Source organism: Chenopodium album, chromosome 8, assembly GCF_948465745.1.
Source record: "Chenopodium album chromosome 8, dcCheAlbu1.1, whole genome shotgun sequence".
NCBI classification, from domain to species: Eukaryota; Viridiplantae; Streptophyta; class Magnoliopsida; order Caryophyllales; family Amaranthaceae; genus Chenopodium; species Chenopodium album.
In genome coordinates, this window is record NC_137841.1 from 70,199,024 (window position 1) to 70,224,924 (window position 25,901).

The following is a 25,901-nucleotide window of genomic DNA, read 5'->3' on the forward strand; positions in this document are numbered from 1 at the left end:
CAAAACCCGTCCATAATAGGCTTGTGCTAACTTTGATCACCTCTAATAAAGATAATATTCTATCATGTCACATATCAATTTCAATTTATTGTTCATACTTCCTAATAAAGTTTAAAATTATGAGCTCCTATTATTTTCCTTTTCACTTTTTTTTTAAGGACAAAAATCATAAGTACCAAATATATCTATGTTATACTTCAACATAGTGACAATGGTGTGGGGGTGTACCACACCATTCATTACACACCCCATTTGGTTGAAAATAAGCACCCCACTTCCTTTATATCCCTAGTACCATTTTGTTTTTAGTCAAAAGAAAAAGTTACATTTTTATTTGGTAAAACAGCAAATTTCACTATTTACCATTTTTATTTGCCTAATTTGAGCAATTAACACACCATTTTTATGACATAACTCCCTAAAAGGCTAAAACAACAAAAAACTTTTATTAAACCCCTCAATACGACGCCGTTTCTTGCCTCAAAAAATGTGTACGTTACTAATTTTAAAACTCAATAACACAAGAATTAAGATTTGCTTTTCCATAACCTTCTGCACCGCTTTCTCCTTCCCATCACCACCATTTTTTCACTGTTTTTGTCAGTTTCTTTCTCTCTCCTCTAAACCAGACACCTCCATTAAAACTCTACTTTAAGCTATAAATCTCTAAAGTTACTTTCTTTTGTACCCAAAAACCTTCAATTTCAATTTTCCCACTTGGGTTTTCACTTAAATTTCCTATTTTTTTGTTACTCAAATCGTTAATTTCTTCATCTGGGTATACTCAAAAACTCACATTTTTACCAAAAATACCCATTTTCACCTAAATTTCTCAACCTGTTTTAATTCAAACCGTCAATTTCTTCTTCCGGGTATACTAAAAAACTCTCATTTTTTATAGTAAAGCTCAGATTTTAAACCCCATTTTCACTGTAAACCAAGAAATGGGGTGTGCTCAGTCAAGAATAGACAATGAAGAAGCAGTATCCCGTTGTAAAGACCGCAAAATCTTGATGAAAGAAGCCGTTTTAGCTCGAAGCGCCTTTGTTGTAGGACACTCTGCTTACGCAATCGCCCTTCGAAACGCCGGTTCAGCGCTAAGCGATTACGGGCACGGCGAGACGGCAGCTGACACAGAACCCCCACCACCGCCGGTGTCAGCTGCCGAGCCCCCACCACCACCACCGCCACCGCCACAAGAGCCGCTCCCTCCTCCTCCCCCTCCATTACCCGTTTTCACCCCTTCCCCCCTCCAACGGTCCGTTACAATGCCGGAGTTTTCGGCTTCGAAACGCGGCGTTTCGAGTATGGGATCGTTGGAGGAGGTGGAAGGCGGCGGTGGCGGTGGCGGTGGTGGTGGTGGCGAGGATGAGAAGGTTGGGAGGGGGGAGGAGGAGAGTGCTATTAAAGGGATGGCTTGGGATTATTTTTTTTTGTCAGATGATAATAATATGATGGGTGGTGCTGGATTAGATGAGATTGATGAAGAAGGTGAGGAAGATGAAGAGGAAGGAGAAGAGGAGGAGGAAGAGAATGTGAGAAATCGGTTTAAACCCGCCGAGAAGGCGGAGGTGGTGGTTGAATTAGGGATGGAGACGCCGCCCCCACCGCCTTCCGAGGCCGGAGTTAGGCATTTTATGCATTCTAACTCCGCGCCGTCGGAGGCTTTGATGGGGAGTAGTAAGGTGGAGAATGTTGATGCTAGTGGTAATAGTGGTGGTAATAAGGTTAATTTGATGAAGGTTTTGGAATTAATTGATGATTATTTTCTTAAGGCTTCAGAGTGTGCTCAAAATGTTACTAAGTTATTGGAAGCTCATAAGTTTCAATATCAATCTAGTTTTGCTGATAATAAAGGTTTAATTCTTTGTTCTTTGTCTTTAATTTTGTTTGGTTCCTTTTGTTCTTGTGGTTTGTTGAGAGAATTATATATTGTGGTTGACTGTGGTCCCATTTTATGGAATTTTAATTAATTAGTTTATGTTATTTAGCATATTGTATGTCATGGTCAAACAATAATACTTGATAATGTTGGATGTTTGATTATGTTTTGCGGCTTTTTTTTTTGATCAATTAACTTGGCTTGTTGTGATTAGTGTTTGATATTTCTTTGGGAGATTGTAGTATCTAGTGGCAATATAATTATTTCTTGTCTTCACTTTCGTTTGATTGTTTTTGTTGTGCCCTTTGTTTATATCTGTTTGTATACTTGTTTCTAGCAATTATAATAATCTCAGATAAAAATTAAATCCAACCTGCAGCCTGCTGCATTTTCATGGGAGATGGCTTCTTTTGAGTTATTATACTTGTGTTTCGAGTCTTCCAAATATAATTTAGACAATGCTCATTTTTAATTAAGGAAGTTCATATTCTATTATAAGTTGAAGGTATTTCTCAAATGTGTTTTGTTTCCCATCAAAGTTGTGTGAAGGAACATCATGAATTCGTGAACTTCACATATCTTTAACTTAACAGAATGCCTGGACTTGAGCTTTTGGTGAGTTGGGCTACCAAATAGGTTTATAAGAGTGCATGTTTGGTGAGGGCGTGTTGTTATTCTGGTAAAAAATATCCAGGTTATGATGAAGTTCATGTTAGTCAAGGTCTTCCTTCTATACATATTCAGAATATTCTTGCTGATACCTCATCTATTTTTCAATGCATTTCTTGTATCTCTGCTAGCATATGTGAGCTACATTTAAGTGGTAAATGAGGATGTGGTACTGGTCACGAGGATTGACATCATTATCAATTCCTATTCTTTCATTTACATTGTTTCTGAAAATTGTCGTACCCTCGGAGAATCCTTGTTTAGGTCATTTTTCAGCCACACCGAGATTGCTTTGATGATTGGTCCTTTTAGTTCTCTCTGTTGTTTTTCTGTGGTAACTGGTAATGCTAATAGGAGTTGGCAAATGACCAACTTTATTACTTAATCGCTGTTAAATCCCTTTATATAATAATGTTTGAGTTTGCTTGCAAGTCAATATGTATTATACTCAAATCTAGCTGCTAGTCTGCTACTACTAATGGGAAATATACATCAACTATCCCTGAAAGCTGAAAGCCAACAACATAAACTGTGTTGTTTGGAGCTGTTTTGCATTATAGTTGTATGTAGTCACCTACATTGAATTGATCTAGCTCTTTGTTTTGGATGAATGTACTATGTATAAGCTAATTTTTTTTTTTTAAAAAAAAAAAAAAAATCTATTTCCAGTGCCTGTTGATCATGCCGCCAGAGTTATGCGTGTCATTACGTGGTCATCAAAGGGCGTTCCTGATGGGGGGAAAACTGACCCCGATGACAGTGAGTCACTTGCCACTGTCTTGGATAAACTGCTGGCATGGGAGAAAAAGCTATATGAAGAAGTTAAGGTACATTTCTAATGTCAAGATAATTGATATCTCATATGAGTCATATCTACATGTGTGGTGGTGAATATTACATAAAAGTGAACCCAACCAATTCTAATCAAAGTGGGGTCCACACAGAATCTTGGCATGAAAGCCAGTTGCTAATATCCATGTGAAAACTCTGATTAAATCTCATGCTGTATTTGGCATATTGGTATAATGTGTGAAATAAAAGAGACTTTCAAACAAATTAGTTACAGAATCATGGTGTTAAGCCTTTGATGCAACTTGCTGCTTTGTAGCCTTGTACCTTTGGAAATTTTGAAGTTGAAACTTGTTACTATCTGGGGGATTAACTACTATAATTATGAGCTCCCTTCTGGTATGGAAGAAAAATGTGCTATTTTGAAGTTTAATATTATTAACAAAAGCATAAGTTAACAAGGGTTTAATCTGACACACCTGTCACCTGTGTTTAGTGTAACATTTTTGTGTTTCACTCTTAAGCCACAGGAGTACAGTATAATTTTATTAGTATGATATCGTGATACTTCTGAGATCATGATGGTTTTTGCTTGCTTTTACCTGTTAGGCTGGTGAGCTGATGAAGCTGGAGTATCAGAGAAAGGTTTCAGTTCTTAATAGACAGAAAAAACGTGGTGCTACTGCAGATTCATTGGAGAAAACAAAAGCAGCCGTTAGTCATTTGCACACTCGATACATTGTTGACATGCAGTCCATGGACTCAACTGTATCAGAAGTAAATGATTTGCGAGATCAGCAGTTGTACCCAAAACTTGTTGAGTTAGTTGACAGGTATATATTTTTTTCCTAGCATTCTTTTTACCATAGATCTTTCATACACTATCTGAGGTTGCCACCTATGTTGCTTGGTCAATGAATTTGCTTCTTTCCTGTTGAGATTAATGACAACATTGAGATGTTTGATTGGATTTTAGCCTTTAGAGATCTTACATCGACTAGTTCTCTCAATACAGCGATCAACCTCAGATTCCTTTTAGAAAACTATTAACCTTGCTTGTTTGTATGAGTGATAAGAGAGAGCACACCATTAAAAGAAGAGAACCAGTACATATAAGGTTTGAATTGGCCAAGATTTGCCATGTGGTGTTTTGAATTTCTGGATTTTGTTGGGCTGCCAAATGCCAATTATTAAACATTTGATATGTTACTACCCTAGTAACCCTTTAAAGGTATAGTTGATTATGTCGTTAGAAGTGGAAACCAATTTTTTCACCCTTGTCAATTTTAACGATTTTAAGAGTCCACCTCAAGTTGATCATAGATGTCTTGCACTTTCAGACTTCAGAGTATCTGGAGAAAATCTCTTAATTATTTTCCCACTCGAATTTTGCGTTATATACAAGAGTTTGGTGCTTCACCTCCAGTCCATTGTGTTATATTACCTTGTAATCGTTTCAATTCATTTTTCTTTAACACGTGGGTAAGATCAACAAACAAATGATTAAAACCTTATTCCCAAGATATAGTTTCTGGTATCTAATTTTCAAATTACAGTGTTAATCATCATTAGCTAATCTGCCGGACTTCTGGTGATGATCAATGCAGAATGGCTCAGATGTGGGAGGATATCTCTGTACACCATGATAGCCAGCTGCAGGTTTCTACAGAACTAAAATCTCTCGATGTCTTGCTTGCTCCCCGGGAAACTAGCAAGCCCCACTATCAGTGCACCATCCAACTCTCCAATGTCATTCAACAATGGCAAGAACGATTTGAGACTCTAGTAGAACAGCAGAAACACTATGTTCGATCACTCAACAGTTGGTTGAAGCTAAACCTCATCCCCATTGAAAGCAACCTCAAGGAAAAGGTTTCTTCCCCACCCCGAGCCCACCACCCCCCAATTCAAACCCTCCTCCATGCATGGCACGATTCACTAGAGAAGCTCCCCGATGAGGTCACCAGAACCGCCATCTCATCCTTTAGTGCTGTGATAAAGACCATCATATTGCACCAAGAGGAGGAGATGAGGCTGAAGGAAAAATGTGAAGAGACGAGAAAGGAGTTCTTAAGAAAGAATCAGGCTTTTGAGGATTGGTATCATAAACACATGCAGCGAAAGGGTCCTGAAGCAATGGACCCTGAGAGAGGTGAAGACGGGCCTGGCAAAGATCCGGTATCAGAAAGACAGTTTTTAGTAGAGACCTTAAGAAAGAGATTAGAGGAAGAGCAGGAAAAACATCAGAGGCATTGTGTTCAAGTTAGAGAGAAGTCACTTGGAACTCTTAAAACACGGTTGCCTGAGCTGTTTAGAGCATTGTCAGAATATGCTCACGCCTGTTATGATGCTTATAATAAACTGAGGGCCATTGTACTTTCCCAAAGTTCTAATGGCGTTCCTTCTTGACAATGTAAAACTATTTTGACTGTTGTATTATCTGTGCTTCTGTATAAGTTATTTTAATGGGTAAGAATGAGTTTTGACTTGCTTTTGTTTGGTCGAAATCTTGCATCTTTGAGTCTACCTACAGACAGTAAAGGTGTGATTATGTGAAGGTGCGTAGTATATTTTTTATAAAAGGGTAACTTTTAGATAATGTTTAGTTTATGCACCCGACTGCACAATGTTCATTAAACACTTACGAAGTATTTAAAATGGTCATCAACAATAATACGCACACCTCACTATCTGAAAGAATGTGCCGTTCTAACCCAAAAACACAGAGGATAAAAACATACTGTGTTCGTACAGTTTAAACCCAATAGGCATTGAGTGAAAATGTATATAGTTCTAACCTAAGAAACATTGAGTGAAATAGTTCAAACCCTTGAATGTTAAGTAAAAGAATACACTCTTTGTTTATCTAATTATCTTAGGCGATACATTTCACTTTGAGCATGTTTACTAATCCATGATTCAAATGTTAATTATTAATAAGAAAAAGTTTATAAAAGGTACTTCGTTTTTTAAGACTATACATTGACTACTTTAGATCTGCATACAATATCTCAGTTTTACTTAAAAAAAGGATTTGATAGGAGTACTATTCATATCAACAAAATGCATCTTTATTTTAAGGAATTTATATATTGTACGAGTATTAAATTTTCTTATATACGTAGTATAAACCATTAATTACAAATGTACGCGCTTTAGTTTTTGGAGCCGGACAATATCTTGCCTATTTGGAATCACTATATGAAGTTAGCAATCGATTTTATTTTATTATACTCAGTAACATAATATTTGACATATCTTAGTTGTATTACAGAAGTATAGAGTAAATACAAGTTAGATTTTCATAGTTGGATGTTACTTGTTTCCCCTTACTTTATTCTCCAAGCCATCCATAACTTTTAACCTTTTATGATTCGTTACTACCATCATTTTGCTACATTATAGAATTGTGTTGCAAGATGCACAAAAGGAGAAATGAAGGGCAGCAAAAAAAGAATATTCAATCCCCAACATCAAAGTATTCAAAGGAATGCACGCAAGGTGTTTGAGGAAATGTCGACTGAAAATTTACAGCATTACTGAATCAAGGTACGCATATTTGCGATTAATTCCGGAAAAGACATTCTATATTTTATATATTCTCTCCTTTTGTATTACTTTACCCGTCCCAATTTGTTTGCTTGATTGGTAAAGTATGAAAAATAATTTACATGTGAATGCCGAATGTGATTATTTCTATTTATTTATTTATTTTTATTCTTACAAGTGATAAAGAACGAGACATATTGTTGTAATAAAAAGACATCCCTAAAAGAAATGATTCAAAATGTCTTATTATCATAATTTTAAAAATATGTTGTTTCAAAAAAAAATAAAAATAAAAAAAATTCAATAGACATTTTCAAAAGACATGTAAATTACGATGAAAAAATTTATCGGAGGATATCGAATGACTCAACATAGAATTAAAATAGAATCGATCCCAGGATCTCCTGGAATCGGGAGGGAAGCTCTAACCACTTGAGCTATACCTCACTCTATGTGAAGTAATATTTTTCCTTGCACATAAATCAACATAAATGATTGTTCGTTACTCTAATTGTTTATTCCAAGTGTAAAAACGAAATTACCCTTCGTTATTGATTAATAGTGTGATTCACAACTTTTACATAGAGCTTATATATATATAGGTGAAAGCTATGTTCAGAATTCATTCATTATCATTTACAAGAATTACAATTCACATAAGGCAGAGAAAAAAAAAAAAAGAAAAAAAAAGAGAGAGAGAGAGAGAATGGCAGAGGGAGTTCTTTATGACTTAGCTGGAAAAGCCTTGAGTTACTTGGCTGAACCAGCCTTTAAAGAGGCTGTTTCCTGGTGGGGTGCACGAGATGATCTGAAGAAGCTTGAGAAAACCATTAAGATGATCCAAGCTCGAGTTCGAGATGCTGAGAGGCACCAGGAAGAGCATGGAAATGACGCCATCAAAGAGTGGCTTCGGAGGCTGAGGATGGTGCTTTACCAAGCTGATGACTTGTTTGATGAAGTCCTCACTGTTGACCGCCAGAAACAGCGGAAGGAGATTAACAAGCACAAACAGGTTTGTCTCACTTTCTCGAGGTCTGGCACTCTTTATTTTAACTGGAAAATATCTCGTGAAATCAAGTCTATTCGACAACAACTAGATGAAATTAGTTCAGACATTGCTGGCTTAGGATTGAATCTCTATCCTGATCATAGAGATGAACCACTATCCATAGGGGACCGAATCCTTAGGAATAGGGATACAGCCTCTTTTGTGAAAACTGAAGATGTCACTGGTAGGGAAACTGATAAAAACATTATTATTGGGATGCTTTTTGATCCTAATAATGATGATGGGAAAAGGATTACTGTGATTCCAATTGTGGGGCTTGGGGGTCTTGGGAAAACGACTCTTGCTCAGCTTGTTTATAATGATGAGGGGGTTCGTAAACATTTTAATCTTACTGCATGGGTCTGTGTACCTGAGGTCAATAACCAGAACCAAGTATTGGAAAAAGTTTACCGGTCCTTGAGTAATTGTAAGGATAGTAGTCAACTCTCAGTGGATCAAATTAAGTCGAGCATACTAGAATCAATTAAAGATAAGAAGTATCTGCTTGTCTTAGATGACATATGGGATGAGAGTCGGGATCATTGGTTAGATCTTTTTAGTTTGCTTGGCTGTGGTTCAAGTGGGAGTAGAGTTATTGTAACAACACGCTCTGCTAAAGTTGCAAAAGCTGTTGGGACAACAGAACCCCACAATCTAGGACTTCTAACAGAAGTGGAGTCTTGGAATCTTTTTAAAAAAATTGCATTTGTATCGGAGAAAGAAGAGAATGATCCTAATTTGGCTCAAATTGGGAAGGAGATCGTAAATAGATGTGGAAATGTTCCCCTTGCTATAAGGGTTGTTGGAAGTCTTCTCTACTCTGAAAATAATGAGAAACATTGGCAACGAATTAGAAAGACTCATCAACTCTCTAAGGAAAAGGGGAAGGGAGGTGATAGCGTCATGGAAGAGTTGAAGTTAAGCTATGATTACTTGCCACCAGAATTGAAGCAATGCTTTGCTTATTGTTCATTGTTCCCAAAGGACCAAGAATATAGTAAGAATCATTTGGTTAAAATGTGGATGGCACTAGGATATATTGATCCATCAAGTACAGACACCGGAGAAGAATACTTTATGGAAATGATAGGGAGGAATTTATTTCAAGATCACCGAGAAGATGAAAGTGAGGGTGACGAATACTGCAAAATGCACGATTTAGTGCATGACTTGGCTCAAATTATTGCTGGTGAAGAGATGAAACAATTGGTCGAGCCTTTAGATCAAATATCTTCTGCTGATGGACTTGTGCATGTGAGTATTGAATTGAGAAACATAGAGGATGGTGAATTATGGGAAGCTCCTCAGCCATTGTTGGCTGCTACGATGATGCGGTCACTGATAGTATCTAGAGATTATTATATTGATCAACCATCATCTCTTGAAATGGTGATTTTGAAACTTCAATCTTTACGTGTCTTAGACTTGGAGGATATGAATATTTCCATTGTCCCAAATTCTATAGGGAAGTTGAAACATCTAAGGTACCTTAATCTTGCAAGAAATTTTGATATTGAATGTCTTCCTAACGACATAACAAGATTACAGAACTTGCAAACACTTAACCTTGTGGGTTGCCAAAATCTTAGAGGGTTGCCTAGAGATTTTTGTAAATTGGACAGCTTGAGGCACTTGGGAATCTCGGAGAGTGGTTTGAGTGATTTGCCGGCAGGAATTGGGAAAATGACATCTCTGAAAGTGTTAGATTCATTTATAGTTGGGGAAAACTATGGTATAGATTCACTACCTTCCTTGAATTTTACTGGATATCTAAAAATTCAATTCAACAAGTGGCGAAGTGATGCTGTTGTGGGAGCACAAAGGGCAAATTTGAAAGACTATCAACAATTGACAAGTCTTAATTTAATGTTTTTATTCATGGATGTAACTCCTGATTTAGGTGAAATGGATAGAATGTTAACGTTCTTGCAGCTGCCTCCAAATCTTAAAGTTATCGAAGTATTAGGTTACCAAGGAGTTGAGATGCCTCGTACATGGTTTGATGGGCTTTCTAAGCTTGTTTCCGTTAATATTCTATATTGCAGTAAGTGCACAGCTCTCCCTCACTTGAGTAAGTTGCCTCATCTCCAAGTACTTTGTCTTTACGGAATTGAAGGCTTGGAGTATGTAGAAGATGAAAACGACAATTTGGCGGATGGTGGAAAATGTGGTTCTGGAGCCCACAATGTCTACTTCCCTTCCTTGGAGCTCTTGCATTTAAAAGATTTGAAATCACTAAAGGGGTGGGCAAGACCATCAAAGGATGATGGTGGTGAACCAAGGCAGTTAATGTTTCCTCGTCTTTTGAAATTGAAAGTAGATAACTCCCCCAAGTTGATTTCAATGCCTCTAGCACCAAAGCTGGAGTCATTAGAAACTGAAGGTATCAATTGGAAAGTGTTTGAATCCAGATTAACGTCAATAGATGATGAGGAAGCAGCTTCACCACCATCATCAAGGCAGTTGTTGTTTCCTTGTCTTATGCAACTGACATCACATTTCTGCCCCAACTTCATGTCAATAGAGGCTCAAAGAATCAATTCCACGTCAATTGATGATGAGGAACCAGCTTCTTCATCGTCAACAACTCTTTTCACCTCATTAAAGGAGTTGGATATTTCTTTGATTGAAGATGGACCAGCTTCTCTGTCAATCAGTAGTAGGTTCTCTAATCTACAGAGTATAAAAATTGGCCAATGCGACGAACTGACAAGTTTGATGATAGAATCTTCAAATTCCATTCGAGATCTCAAAATTCAAGGGTGCAAAAGGATGAAAAACATTTCAGTGGGAAAACACTCCGTCCTTGACACACTGGAAATCTGGTGCAATTATTTATTGAGTAATGATGATTTTGAAGAAGAGCTCTTTCAAAGCATTGCTTGCCTAACCACGCTTCAGAAACTTGAAATTAAAAATTACCGCAAGTTGACACAACTCTCCGAAGAGATGGGCAACCTCTCCTTGCTTCGTGAGCTATGGATTATTAATTGTCCGAAAATGGCATCATTTCCACAATCATTACTAGGCCTTACCTCCTTACAGAAGCTTTACATATTGGGTTGTCCAGATCTGAAAAAGAGATATGAGAAGCCCAATGGCCAAGATTGCCACCTTCTCCAACATATTCCCGATGTTATATTGTGAGTTTCTCAGTCCCCCACTCCTACATTCTGTCTTTGTATTACTCGTATTTTATTTATTACTCATATCAGTCATATTTGTCTTTGGTTATTATTATATCTATTTAATGGATTAAGTATAAAATTTATCAAATATATAAGTTTATCTTAGTGATAAATAGACTGTGTTTATTACATGATGTTTTTGTAAATAAATCAATAACTTTTTTTATTAAATACGGGCTCCACATTTGATGGTGATTAGATAAACTTGTTGATTTTTTATGAAAATACCATGTGATAAACAATTTTATTTTATCTTAGAGATAAATTGTGCCTAACTCCTATCTAATCTTTTCCATCTTTCCTTGACTTTGTGTACTATTCACATACTCTATTTTGGCTAGCTTTTATGAAATATTATTTATAGTTAATGAAAGTTAAATACTGTCATGTGATATCTTATTAGATTCGCCTCATTTTACACTTTTATACAATCAATATTTTATAATTTTTACTTTTTGATAATTAAATTAGTGATGAAAAATAAGCCAATGACTATAAATCTAAAACCCATGCATCACATAAACGTGAAACGAGAAGTGTTAGGTGTTATTTCAATCACTAATATCAAGATATAAGCGCATAGACAAATACTGTTGTGCTCACCAGATAATAAGGAGTAAAATGAGATAACTATTATTGCTTATCGAATTAATGATAATTGAACTATTGAAGATACTAGACTTAACACATGATTATTGACAGAGACTGACAATTACTTGGTCCAGTTTGTGTGATGCATGGGCTTTGGATAGGTCTGCATGAAAATAATTTACCTGGTTTGCTGTTTGTGTTAGTTATAAGAATTAGGTTCTTTTATAAGGATCAACAATTTCTAATCATATCTTCGCAATTGGACAGTTAGTGGCTAATTGAGATAACCAAATCAAGGCTGCTTTTTTGATCTGATGAATTACCACAGTACAATTGGTGAATGCTGTGACAATGGTTCCATGACAGACAATTTCATTCTGCTGTAAGCATCCCAGCCTTCCCAGGTTCTTTCAAGCAGGAATTATCATTATTGTATTCCCTAATCATTTTGTTGTTTGGCTTTTCATGTAGATTTGTCTCTTGAAATTATTAATCATTAACTGCTACTAGTATTGTTTATTGCAGCTCTTCCCATATGCTGATTACAATAAGTTTCTACTTGTAAAATAGTCTCAATACTCTCAAATCAGAGGAAAAGTAATCCATTATATCTTCACTCAGGTGATCCTGCAAGCTTTTAGTTCTAAATTTTCAGACATGAATCGCCTACTGCCTTTTATTAGCTGAAGTTTATTGAGTAATTTTCTGAGTTACTAGTGCAGGAATGCTGTAGCCTGTAGGTACTGAAGTGAAGACGGTGACTTTAAGTGCTCTTTAGAGATGTCAGGCTATGTGCATCATTGATGCATGCAACCGCAGATACACCAAGCTCGAAACAAATGAAATGAAATTGAGGCCCCTGTTTGTTACTGGCCTGATGAGCAAATGATTGGTGGAGCTTTTCAACCCTTCCTAGAAGGTGGGGAAAGCTTACACAGTGATGCTAATCACAGGCTAGTGTTGGGGTTGTCATGGTGTACGTGGTCAGCTTGTTCGAGCCACATGTAGCTTCAATTCAGACGATATATTTGGTCGTGTCAAATTTGCTCTGTATAATCTATTATATGAACCTAAGCCAGTATGTCAAAGTGTTTAATCCAATCACTCTTTGCTGTATGTACAAACATAAGTCAAGTGACTAGCTTCTGATTTTAGTGACATAACTTCATATATTAATATTTGCATGGGTTTTCGATGTGTGGATTTTTAAACTTTTGATATTGAATCAGTTGTTATAAGTGTGTATAATCCATAGAGCAATAAACTATTTCTCTCTAAAGAACTGGCTTGGCGATTATAGCCTCTCTAAATGTGGCATATATGATAATGGCTGTCATGACATAATTTTTGCACTAACTGTTCTTTATGTTTTAATAGATATGCAACATCAAAATATCAAATCATATTTTAACTATAGTTTAATTAATACTCTGCCGTATAGACTTTCAGAATGATAATTGTGATTTGTTATATCTAGCTTGAAAATGACGTAAGGCCATAGTTTAAATTGCGTTTTTACTAGGGTACAACGATTAATACGAAGTATAATTTAATAAGCTACTCTGTCCCATAATGAAATATAAGATACAATGATTTATAATGAAAATTTTTAGTCTTACACTCTTACCTGAAGCTATATCCATCGTATGTCATCTGCACGAATGCACATTTGCATCAACATACCTACGGAGTATTATTTATCAATGAGAGGGTTTAACTCTTACCCCAAACAAGTGAGATTCTTAATTTCCACTCTACTTACAATAGAATTTTCATTACCTTAATTAAAAAAAAATAGTTACTCCGTAGTACACAAACAAATACTTCGCACTATAGTTCTTAGATAACAATGTCACAAACTCACAATTACATAAAATACCGCGTGTTCAATCCCCCACACAAGTATAATTGGAAGGGGAGGGAATTTACGAGTGATAGGGATAAGAGATTACGATGGATAATGAATAATGATTGTGAATTGGTTAGGGATAATACAAGTAGTATTATACTATTAAAAGTCTTTGGTTATTTAATTTTGATAAATCTTGAATCTTCCAAATTATTGTATGCAGATGTTTTGTCAATTTGTTAGAGAATATTGTTTATTATTCCCATGAAAATGGTAAATGTCTGGCACTTTCTTCACAGTTACCTTTGTGAAGACTAAACCACTAAATTATGATTAATATGTTTAAAAACTTCAGCAACTAAACAATTGTATTTAGAAAAAGAGAGATTGAGTGTTGGTTTCACCTACTGTCACTAGTGAGCACTCACATAGAGTTTATACAACAAACCCAAGTCCAGAATACATCCATCATTCACAAAAAGTTACAAAGGGAGAGAAAAAGAGAGTGAAACACCAATAATACGAAAATGGCAGAAGGAATTATTTCCGATTTAGTTGCAAAAGCCTTGGTTTCCTTGGGTAAACCTGCCTTTAAAGAGGTTGTTTCTTGGTGGGGTGCTCGAGATGATCTAAAGAAGCTTGAGAATACCATGACTTTTATCCAGGCTCGAGTTTGTGATGCGGAGAGGCGCCAAGAAGGAGAGAATAGTGAGCTGATCAAGCTCTGGCTTCGGAAGCTGAAGCAAGTGCTGTACCGAGCTGATGACTTGTTTGATCATGTCCTTACTCTTGACCGCCAGAATATGCGGGTTGAGAGGAGCACGCTGGCAAAGGTAGGCATCCTATTCTCAAAGTCTGGCCCCTTTTTCAATAATAGAAAATTGGCTCATGAGATCAAGTCTATAAGGAAAGAACTTGATGCAATCAAGTCAGATATGGATGGCTTGAACTTGAGTGCTAACCTTGTAGCAGGACTGCCATTGCCAATGGAGCGTTTAATAAGCAATAGGCAAACTGCATCTTTTGTGAAAGTAGAAGATGTCATAGGAAGAGAAAATGATAAAAACATTATAATTGGGATGCTTTTTGATCCCAAATTTGATGATGGGAAAAGGATTACTGTGATTCCAATTGTGGGGTTTGGGGGTCTCGGAAAAACAACTCTTGCTCAACTGATTTTTAATGATGAGATTGTTAGGAAACATTTTCATCTTACTGAATGGGTCTGTGTGCCTGAGGTAGGCGATCAAAATACTATAATGAGGCGAGTTTACCAATCCTTCACCGGTGATAAGGATTCTGATAGACTCTTAGTTGGTCAGATTAAATCAGGCATCCAAAAATCTATCAAAGATAAGAAGTATCTTCTTGTCTTAGATGACATATGGGATGAAAGTCGGGATAGTTGGTTGGATCTCCTTAATTTGCTAGGATGTGGTGCAAGTGGAAGTAGAGTAATTGTTACAACACGCTCTGCTAATGTTGCAAAAGTTGTTGGGACAACAGAAGCCCACAATCTAGGACTCCTGACAACAGAGGAGTCTTGGAATCTTTTCAAACAATTTGCCTTTAACTTGAAACAAGAAGAGAGTAATCCTATTTTGACTATATTTGCGAAGGAGATCGTTGATAGCTGTGGAAATGTTCCCCTTGCTATCAGGGTTGTTGGAGGCCTTCTCTACTCTGTAAATAGCGAGAAAGAGTGGCAACGAATCAGAAATGCTCGACTGTCAAAGACAAAGTTGAAGGAAGACAATAACATCATGCAAGTGTTGAAGTTGAGTTATGACTACTTGTCACCGCCATTAAAGCAATGCTTTGCTTACTGTTCATTGTTTCCCAAGGACTATTCTTATTATAAGAATCGTTTGGTTAGATTTTGGATGGCGCAAGGATATTTTGATCCATCAAGTTCAGATATTGGAGAGCAATACTATATGGAATTGTTGGGGAGGAATTTATTTTATAATCCGGAATTTAGTGAAGAAGGGAGCATTATTTGCTGCGAAATGCACGATTTAGTGCATGACTTGGCTCAAGATATAGCTGGTGAAGAGATGAAGCTATTGGTTGAGCCGTCAAATCAAATAACTACTGATGGAGTTATGCATGTGAGTGTTGAAGTTGAATGGCTGGAAAATGCTGAATGGGAAGCTCCAGTGTCATTGCTTGCTGCTAGGAAGTTGCGGTCCTTGAGGCTATTTAGCTTCGATTGGATTAACAATACGAGTATTATAAAAGCATCATTTCTTGAAATGATGGTTTTGAAATTTCAGTGTCTGCGCGTCTTGAACTTAATGGATATGAAGATCTTCGTGGTCCCTAATACTATAGGGAAGTTGAGACATCTAAGATACCTTAGCCTTGCATGGAATGATTGTATCAGAAGTATTCCAGATGACGTAACAAGATTAGAGAACCTGCAAACACTGGACCTCTGTGGTTGCGTCCTACTGGATAAGTTGCCAAGAGGTTTTGACAAATTGGCCAACTTGAGGCACTTGACACATCATCTGAGTGGTTTGAGTGATTTGCCATCAGATTTTGGGAAATTGACATCTTTGCAAGAGTTGGATAATTTTATAGTTACGAAAAACAATGGTATAGACTCTTTGCCAGCCTTAAATCTTATGGGATCTCTGCGTATTGATTTTAGCATGTGGCGAAGCAATGCTGTTGTGGAAGCACAGATGGCAACTTTGAAGGATAATCGGCAATTGGAGTGTCTTGAGTTATATTTTGGTTCTATGGAAGAAGCAGAAGTTACTCCTACTTTAGGTGAAATGGATAAAATGTTAATGTGCTTGCAATTGCCTCCAAATCTTAAAAAGTTTGAAATTTTATCCTACAAAGGAGTTGAGATGCCACGTAGATGGTTAGATGGGTTATCTAGTCTTGTTTCCATTAGAATTTATGGTTGCTATAATATCAGAGTTTTGCCTCACTTGAGCCAGCTGCCTCATCTTAAAAATCTTTTTCTGATTGGTCTTCGTGCCTTGGAGTATTTAGAAGATGAAGACATCTGGGCGGGTGGTGGAGGTGGAGGTAGAAAGCGTGGTTCTGGAACCCGCAATGTCTACTTCCCATCCTTAGAGGTTTTGCAATTGGAGGATTTATGTGAAGTAAAGGGATGGACAGGACCATCAAAGGATTATGATGATATTGGTGAGCCATGGAAGTTGTTGTTTCCTCGTCTTTTGCAATTGAAAGTTTATGAATGCTTCAAGTTGATGTCATTGCCTCTAGCACCAAAGCTGGAGTCATTGAGTGCTCAAGAAATCAATTGGGAGGTGTTTGAATTGAATCTGACGTCAATTGATGAGGAAGCACCATCATCATCATCATCATCCACTCTTTTCAACTCATTAAAAAAGCTGTATATTTCATTGATTGATGATGGACCAGCTTCTCTGACAATCAGTAGTAGGTTGTCTGATCTACAGAAATTAAGCATAAGCAATTTCAAGAAACTGCAGAGTTTGATATTAGAATCTTTAAGTTCTGTTCGGCATCTCACAATTACAAGCTGCAAAAGCTTGAAAAACATATCAGTGGGAAATCTATCTGTCCTTGAGATTCTCGTAATCTCTGGTGGTAAAGATTCGGAAGAAGAGCTCCCGCAAGGTATTGCTTGGCTAATCACGCTTCAGAAACTTGAAATTGGATTCTTTAATTTGATAACTTGACTCAACTTCCAGAAGAGATGGGAAACCTTTCATTGTTGCATGAGCTGAAGATTTGTAATTGTCCAAAGTTAGCATCACTTCCACAATCATTACTAGACCTTACCTCTTTGCAGATACTTGATATCTGCAATTGTCCTGATCTGATAAAAAGATATAAGAAGCCGAATGGCCCAGATTGCCACCTTCTCCAACATATTCCCAAGGTTCACTTGTGAGTTTCTCAACCCTAAACAGTCTCTGTATTATTTTTCATGTGATGATGGCTTTAATTGAGTGTTTATTGTGATGTGAAATACAGTATATATATATGGAATATTCAACTGTTGGCCTTTTAAGTCAGGAGTCGAATTTTAATATCTAGTGATTTACGTATAACTGTAGAAATTTAGTTGAAATTGCTTTCTTTTTAATTTTATAATCAAGAATGCATATTATGCAATTAAAAGTTTATAAGCATTAAACATGTAATATGAAGAATGGATTTTTGATCCATCTGATTAATATTATACTCCGTAATTTATATCTTTTTAAAAAAATTTCAAGTTGTCTGGAGTAAGTATCCCAAAAAAATTACTATAGCCTATATAGGAGAATAAATATACTTGTACTATTGTACACTGTATTGGATGGATTATTAGTCAGCACACGTGTTAGGCATTTTGTTCTTATAATGCAGTAGTGTTTTTGGACGAAAAAAATGGGAAAATATACAAAGTACTAATCCATAAACTGGTTGATGCAAAGTTTTCTCTGGACAGATTCGGACTTCAACAACTAAAGGTTCCCAACACTTTTCTAGCTGTATAGCAAATTCACAAACAAGACAACTTGCTGCGCCACAGAGGTACATACTTCATCAAATGTAACTATATATAAGGCTCTAGGACTTGAATCAAACTGTAAAATATTACAGAGAGATTGTAATTTATGGTCCATAGATATTAAGCTAGTAACTCAAAGTCTTTGCTTATGAGTTATGTATACTTGTAACTTTTTGTGACAGAACATTTGAATCTGTAAATAAGTGTAGATGAAATACAACACCGGAAAATTAATAAGGTACTCTGTATATATGATTGATTGTCTCTTCAGTATGAACTTTGTAGCTTGTTTGATATTTCACAATGTAGATTATTTCCTACTGCTGCGAGTGTTTCCCGTGTTTATCATTTGGTGTGTATGGTATAAACTATATAGACCTTCCTTTGTATGTATTAAATTACTGTATTAATCCTCACGAAAGGGATATGCCTCAGCTTCTCTTTGCAATATCATTTTACTTGTTATGTGCTTAAGAAGTGGATGGGGAGGCTGAGGCATATCACTTTCTTGCCGAGGTCTTCACCGTTGACTGTCAGAAATGGTGAATGGCGAGGAGCACACTGAAGGGGGAATATGCTCCCCTTGCTATCTGAGTTGTTGGAAAATATCGCCATAAACAAAATCCACAGCACATGTGATCAATTTAAATTCTTTTGTGGATGGGAAGGACATGAGCAGACAAGCTAGAATAAAGGAAGCCATTAAGTTGGGAATTGGGAGAAAGAAGTTATCTTTGAAAAGTTCATAAATCGGAGTTGGTATAATGAACTGATGATAATGGGGATGTTGTTCATCATATAGATCATATTGCAGTCACTGATTGAATCATTGAAAATTTTGGATTGGTTCTCTTACCAAGATACAGGTAGTATATGAAGTGGCTGATATACTAGCTATCCAGCTATGCACATCATAAATGCAGTCGGAAAATGGAGATGCACCAAGCATGAAAATAGGTGAATCCGTGAAACAAAATTGCAAAACTTGTCATGGTGTGGGAAGAAGAGCATACAGGGAGCTCCACTACTCAAGTCAATAACGAAAATACAAGCCACAGTCACGATAATGCAGAGTTGGAGAGCTCTACTTCTGAGCTTTGTGCTGTGTTTTGTTTTAGAATGGGTTATAAAGTTATAAAACTATAATCCACCTCATGTCCTTGAAAGAAAATAAATGCAGCAAAACAAAACCAAGTATTCTTTCTCTTCCTATCTTTGGGAACCTGTTCTGCCTTGATGAAAATTTGCACTGCAGTTCACTCAGTGTTCTCAGACAAGTGCCAATAACAGTAACTTGTTCAGTGGCTTTGGCAAGGATCATTTCTTGGCCAAGCGCTACATGATAGTTGCTTTCTGTGCTCTCGACCATCATTAAAATTCAGTGGCTTGGTTGCCAGCAGCATCATCTGGATGGAAAAATCGTAACAAGGTCAGCAATTCGTCTCTGGTTTTCTACCTACATACTCAGACACAAGTCAAAGCATCCGAAGACAAGATTATTGATCTTCCCTACGTTTAGAAAAGTGGCCGCAAAGGTGGTAAAATTGTGGATTAGAGCTAAGCAGCATTCACCACTTCCCTCAGTTTGTTATTGAATGTTTTTTTTTATAAATAGATCCATTTTTTTTTCTGAATTTATTTAACAAGCTAAGAACAATGTTATCATATAGTGTATGCAGTAGAATAATCTACGGAGTTTGGATAGCAGACTTTTTCACAACTCCATAACTCGTACCTGTTCCACTAACAAAGTCTCTTAGGTATCCTAAAATTCGGTTCAAATAAGCAGTTACAATTTGATGTGAACTCTATTCACAATCTTGACTTAATTTTTCAAAGAAATCTTTTACAGTATTAATTGAAAGTTTGAAACTAAAACTATTGAATATTGATTGTAATATATATACTACTTTTATTTTTACCAACAATATTTAATTGGAAAATTATCAATGGTACACCCAAGGTTCGGGCTTTTATCAATAGTACACCAACTTAGTTTTTGTTTATCAGCGGTACACCCAAGGTTTAATACACTCATCTACAGTAACCCTAACGTTAATCAAACGTTAATTAAAGGTTAATTCACTTAAAATGAAATGACTAATTTGCCCCCCTACTCCAAATACATTAAATCGCTCATTTCAAACCTCAACTACCTATATTAAAAACTCCTAAGTTAGAAGATCGTTCATCTTCTTCTTCCTTCTCACTCTCTCCCCTTTTTCTGCTGATGTGAGGTTCCATAATCGATGGGCGAATTGAACAAAATTCTAGCAAATTCTGCACTTTATTGTTGATCGCTTAAGGTAAGTTTTCATCTAAGTCTTTGATTTTCTGACTTTCGCCTAGTTTTGGTAGTCTATGAATTTTTTGTTTAAATGGTTGAATTTTGGTTTTCATGTACAATTGTTAGCGAATTATGGTTTAAATTATGCACAATGTGCCTGTGATTATTATTTGTTGCTTTATTGTTGTATTTTTTGCACAAATAATTCGAATTGGGTGTGTTTGAGTAGATATATGTATGTTTGTGTGTGAAAAGGCCGGGAAAACCAGAAAGGAGGGAAACTATATATGGAGGAAGAGGGGGTGGGTAGGTAGAGTACATAAAGGAGGGAAAATGAAGAGGGAAAAAAAAGGAGGGAATTTTTTAGGTTAAAAAAATCGAATTAAACCCCAACTTAACCTTTACTTAACGTTTGTTTAACGTTAAGTGTATAGTTGATAATCGTGTGAAACCTTGGGTGTACCGCTGATAAACAAAAACTAAGTTGGTGTACCATTGATAAAAGCCCGAACCTTGGGTGTACCATTGATAATTTCCCTATTTAATTTATTAGAGTATGATAGTGTATGAGTTAAATCTTTTTAACCGAATAAAATAATTTTTAATAATCATGAACAAATACTTTTTTCTCTTTAATAAAGTATTTCAAATGGTACAAACAAAAAAGAAGGGAGGAAGTATTTTGTACAAAACACTACTAAAATTCAGGAATATTGCGACTGTTTTATTGCGACCGTCGTAAAAACGGTCGCAATTTATATTAATTACGACCGTTTTATAGCCTGTCGTAATTTTCATTAATTGCGACCGTTTTTTTTATTATTGCGGCCGTTATAACGGTCGTTACAATTATATGAATTTATTTTTTTTAAAAAAATAATTATGACCGGTCTGACAGTCATAGAACCGGTTGTAACAGTTTTAAAAACAAAATAAAACAAAATCGATTTTGCTTTTGTTAAACAAGGGGAAAGGGAAATAAGAACAGAGAAGAAGGGGGAAAGGGAACCACGAACAGCGACCGGCAATAAGGCTCCTGCTGCTCCGCTGCTGTTCCCACCGGCAACCTCACTCCGGCCGTCGACGCTACACAGGTATGTCGTTTTGATTTTGTTTTTTTTTTTTAATTTTATTTTGTGCGAAAACCCTAACTTAGGGTCGCAAATCAACACCACGCAGGCCCACCGTCGCCGGATTCCCCTCCTGCTCTTCCCTCCTTTGTATTCCGACGGCGGTACTCAGGTAAGTCGATGTTAATTTTTTTTTTTTTGAATTTCAGTTTATTTGAGCGAAAAGCCTAAAATTTGGGTAAAAAACTTCTCCTTCGCAGGCCTACCGTCGCCGGTGTCCTCTTCTCTCTTAGCCTCCTCCGTTAGCTGTCCACCCTACTCCTGGTAATTCATGCAATTTGGTTACTTTTTTTTTTTTTTTTTTAATTTAGTTAATTTGGGCAAAAACCCTAAATTTGGTCACAAATCAACTCCTTCGCAGGCATCAAGTCGCCGGTTTCCTCTTCAATCCTAGCCTCCTCCGTTTTCCGTCCATTATACTCAGGTAAGTGGTTGAGTTTATTTATTTATTTTTTTTTTTTTGAAATTTAGTTAATTTCTGCCAAAACTCTGAATTTAGTAGATGGTTTTGTGCATCTTCACATGTAAAATTACATTGGCCATTTAAATTAGTTTTCAGCATTTAAATTAGTTTTCTCCATTTAAAATTGGTGGATGGTTATCTGCATTTTCACATGTAAAACTCTAAAGTACACGAGGCTTATAGTGATAAACAAGTTTATGTCATCTCAAGTGACTTCCCCTAACCACATCTCTATACTTAAAGCCATAAATACAATAAGACAAGATGAAGTAAGTTCAATTTATTTAATTGATTTTCTGAGGCGTGGGTCAAATAGAAAATAACATATGGTAATAGAAATTAAATGTATGATACATACAAGTCTTCATATATGCATGCCAGATATAAATATCGTGTCTTACTAATCACCTCATATTACTAAATGAAAAAAACAGACGAATTTCATTTGATTATCAAGCTGAAAATTGACAACAGGTGTGTAATATAGTTTCTCCTTTTCAAAGACAACAAACAGCAAAATACAACTTGCAATAACGATAAATCTTATACAACAGGTGTATAATATACACATGCTTAGTAACTCTAGATCAACTTAAATTAAAAATTAAACCATTTATTCTATTGTATAAAATACACTCGTTGCACAAAAGATGGTGAAATTTAACTCTTGAACTTTTGATTAAAGCTATGTTCTCAGTCTTGACCTTTTGGTTGATTTTTTTTTTTAATTTCGTTATTTAATTTGAAATAGCTAATTGTGAGTCGCAAATTAACCCCCTTCGCAGCTCCATCGTCGCCAGATTCCGCTTCTGCCTGACCTTCCTCCTTTTTCTGTCTTTTTCCATCGCCCCCACTAGGTAAGTCGGCTGTAGTATTTTTTTCATTTTAAAATTTTTTATTTTTTCCCTGCCTAAAAGTGTAACACCACCATATACCAGGAACACCTTCGTCGCCGCCTCTGCTTTTCTGGTCAACTCCTCCGCTGTGTGTTTTTCTTCCCTTATTTATCTACTTCTTTTACTTGTGCAATATGATTCATATTTATGTTAGCTGTTTATGGAGTTGTGATCTCATGTGTTGGATAATTTTAGTTTGGTATTGATAGCTTGGTTCATTGTTGAATTTTTTACGCTTTATTATGCGTAGGCTAGAACTTGGATGTGTTTTGGTTGGAATAGAAATTTATTTTGCTTTATGTCCAATGTAGGACTATTGGATGGTGTGAACTCATGTGTTGGATAATTTTAGTTTTCGTTTTAAAAAATAATGATTCTTATTGAATTACAATGGCTTTATTAGAAATTATTTTGTTTTTTCATGAAGGGTTACATGTGGTTGTATTTTTTAATATTTTTATATTTTTTGATTTTTGTTATCAAACTCCCATCTTTGTTAAGTATACAAATCATATTGCTTCTATTATTTTATTAATGTTACATCAATTTACTTTGAAATGGTATAAATATAATTTTTTAGTGTAAGTTATAAATAACTTAATCAATATTGTAAAATATAAATAATAAGTATCTTAGAAAAAATGTTGTAAAAATTATAATTATTTATCAAGTTAGAAGCATGTGACATAACATATGTTTAAATCTCTTAATAAAGAATGTGAAATCAGCTTTCCTGTTCAAGTCATGATAAGGACCTTTGGATATCATTTCGATTCTAATTGTATCGTATGCCATTATTGTAATGAATACAAGTTCAGTGTGAATGATTAATGTGATTTGTTTTTCATAGTGTTGTAGAATTTGTCACCATGAAAAGGAAAGAGCGTTGGTGGATGTACGATAGATACGATGGCGGTAATGCTCGTAGACTTAGGCCAGAGTTTGTGGATGGTGTTGAACAATTCATACGGTTTTGTGAAGCTCATCCAGAGAGCCCGGGCATAGATGAAGTAAGATGCCCTTGTTTGTTATGTAAGAATAGACGTCTTCATGATGCCAACACAGTAAAACTCCATTTGTACAAAAAGGGGTTTATACCTGATTACTATGATTGGGTTTCTCATGGTGAAGGGTTCCCTACATCAAGTGTAGAGCAACCAAATACTTACCGTGAAATGGTTCTCGATGCTCTTGGGAGTAATCATGAACCACCAGGTGATGATAGTACTAGTGGTTCAGACGAAGAGCCAAATGCTCAAGCAAAAGCATTTCAAGAACTTTTAAAGGCTGTCGAGCAACCACTATACGAAGGTAGCTCCATGTCTGTTCTAGAAATGGCATCTCGAATTATATCTTTGAAGTCGGAATACAATTTGCCCCATAGGTGCGTTGATGGGTTTGCTTCATTACTGAACGAAGCAATTCCCGACAATAATAAGATGGGGAAAACATTCTATGATACAAAGAAGATTCTTAACGGACTTGAGCTTCCGCACAAGAAGATCCATGCATGCCCAAAGGGTTGTATGTGAGTATGATACGCATTTGAAGCTGAATTCCTCGAGTGGTTTAGTTTGAAAGTGAGTATGATACGCATTTGACATCTAGCACGTTTTCTTACTTTGTTTCTATAACTTCACGACTAATATCAATTTATTAATATAATTATGCCATATGAGCAGGTGATTCAAGAAAAGCCAAAGGATGAAATATTGTTTGCTTTGGCTATGGGCCCATTTAAGCGAGTGCGTACTTGGAGCCAATTCTATGTGAATGGATACAGATTCCAAACTTATGGCCATGGAAAACATAAGTCAACAATGAATTATGGAGTAAGCGTATCCAATGAAGATGGTGGTGATTATTTTGGTTTTCTAGAGGATATCATCGAGTTGGAGTTCACTGGTTCCCTACGGACTTATAAGACTGTTCTTTTCAAGTGCAGTTGGATGGATTCCACTAGGGGTATGAACATTGATCAATACAAGCTTGTAGAAGTCAATCATACCAAAAAATACCCCAAGTACGATCCATTTGTGCTTTCTTACCAAGCAAACCAAGTCTACTATGCACCTTACCCAAGTCTGAAAAGAGATAAGGCTCAATGGTGGGCTGTGTTCAAGACAAAGGCGAGGTCTGTTGTTGATGCACCAGTTGACGAAGACTTTCTACAAGAAACCAGTGCTGACATTCCAACTCTTTGTGCTCCGGATGACATTCCGGACTATGAAGGTGATGAAGAAGGTTTTGGAGATTCGGATACTGAAAATGAAGTGTTGCCCGATGCCCCTGACGAGTCCAGTTTCGAATCTACTGATAGTGAGGACGAGGATGAGGATGACGGATTTTGAGATGACGATACCGATGATGATCTTAGTGCTGATGGGGAGGACGATTCAACTGAGATTTAGGAGATTGATTGTAACCTTGTTTTGACTTTTTAATTATATAATCTTAATGGATTTCAATTTATTTTAAAAGACCATCCTAGTTTCAATGTGATATACTTGTGTAAATATGTTATTATTTATATTTTGCAAAGCCAAGGTTATGTGTGACAGTACCTTATAGATCGTGATATAACATGGCTATATGATTTTTACTGATGTTCATAATGTTTTTCTTATTGTAGGTTGTCATGGCCGGTGGTGGTCGTCGGAAGCTGAGACATGCCACCCCGAGAGAATTGTTTCCGTCGACAAGCCATGCAAATACGGAAACTTCTCAGGAAGTTACCCCATCCCCTGAGCCAGGTGTAGGCGGTTCTGGGACATCTACTCAGGTTCCCTGAAACGCAAGACGGTAACTCTCTCATGGGTGAGGTTCCTACCCCCGTTGCGAGAAGGACTTTTCACCCGACGGGGTTATGGTAAGTTATTCATGGTTATCTTAATTTGCATTCCAACTTGAACAATCTTGGTTAGATTTGTATGTAATGACTTCATTTGTTTGCTTATTGGTACAAAGGTTCGATGATAACACCGTGAGCACCTCCATTACAAATATTTTTCATGCAAATTGGCGCGAACCATGGCTTAACTATGAAATGGTTG

General features: G+C 36.4%; 3 protein-coding genes across 3 annotated transcripts; all 3 read left to right on the forward strand.

Moving 5' to 3' along the window:
* The first annotated feature begins 551 nt into the window (after positions 1-551).
* LOC145556457 (nitrate regulatory gene2 protein-like) lies at positions 552-5,832 on the forward strand. Its single transcript, XM_081618109.1, has 4 exons — positions 552-1,857; positions 3,221-3,378; positions 3,950-4,173; positions 4,948-5,832. Exons 1-4 carry the CDS (start codon positions 945-947, stop codon positions 5,747-5,749), a joined length of 2,097 nt encoding a protein of 698 aa, XP_081474235.1. The 5' UTR covers positions 552-944; the 3' UTR covers positions 5,750-5,832.
* Positions 5,833-7,595: 1,763 nt separating this feature from the next.
* Positions 7,596-11,084, forward strand: LOC145555444 (putative disease resistance protein RGA1). The gene has a single exon (XM_081617186.1). It carries the CDS (start codon positions 7,596-7,598, stop codon positions 11,082-11,084), a length of 3,489 nt encoding a protein of 1,162 aa, XP_081473312.1.
* Positions 11,085-14,092: 3,008 nt separating this feature from the next.
* On the forward strand, positions 14,093-24,380 carry LOC145555445 (putative disease resistance protein RGA1). Its single transcript, XM_081617187.1, has 3 exons — positions 14,093-17,189; positions 17,264-17,462; positions 23,699-24,380. The coding sequence occupies exons 1-3, from the start codon at positions 14,093-14,095 to the stop codon at positions 24,378-24,380; spliced, it is 3,978 nt and encodes a 1,325-aa protein (XP_081473313.1).
* The last annotated feature ends 1,521 nt before the right edge of the window (positions 24,381-25,901 follow it).

What these genes read in the sequence shown, in the direction of transcription:
- LOC145556457 (XM_081618109.1), top strand. Translation starts at nt 945, where the DNA reads ATGGGGTGTGCTCAGTCAAGAATAGACAATGAAGAAGCAGTATCCCGT. An exon ending in TAGTTTTGCTGATAATAAAG is followed by an intron (nt 1,858 to 3,220) that starts GTTTAATTCTTT and finishes ATCTATTTCCAG; the next exon opens with TGCCTGTTGATCATGCCGCC. An exon ending in CTTGTTGAGTTAGTTGACAG is followed by an intron (nt 4,174 to 4,947) that starts GTATATATTTTT and finishes TGATCAATGCAG; the next exon opens with AATGGCTCAGATGTGGGAGG.
- LOC145555444 (XM_081617186.1), top strand. Translation starts at nt 7,596, where the DNA reads ATGGCAGAGGGAGTTCTTTATGACTTAGCTGGAAAAGCCTTGAGTTAC.
- LOC145555445 (XM_081617187.1), top strand. Translation starts at nt 14,093, where the DNA reads ATGGCAGAAGGAATTATTTCCGATTTAGTTGCAAAAGCCTTGGTTTCC. An exon ending in GGAAGAAGAGCTCCCGCAAG is followed by an intron (nt 17,190 to 17,263) that starts GTATTGCTTGGC and finishes CTCAACTTCCAG; the next exon opens with AAGAGATGGGAAACCTTTCA. An exon ending in CATATTCCCAAGGTTCACTT is followed by an intron (nt 17,463 to 23,698) that starts GTGAGTTTCTCA and finishes TGTTTTTCATAG; the next exon opens with TGTTGTAGAATTTGTCACCA.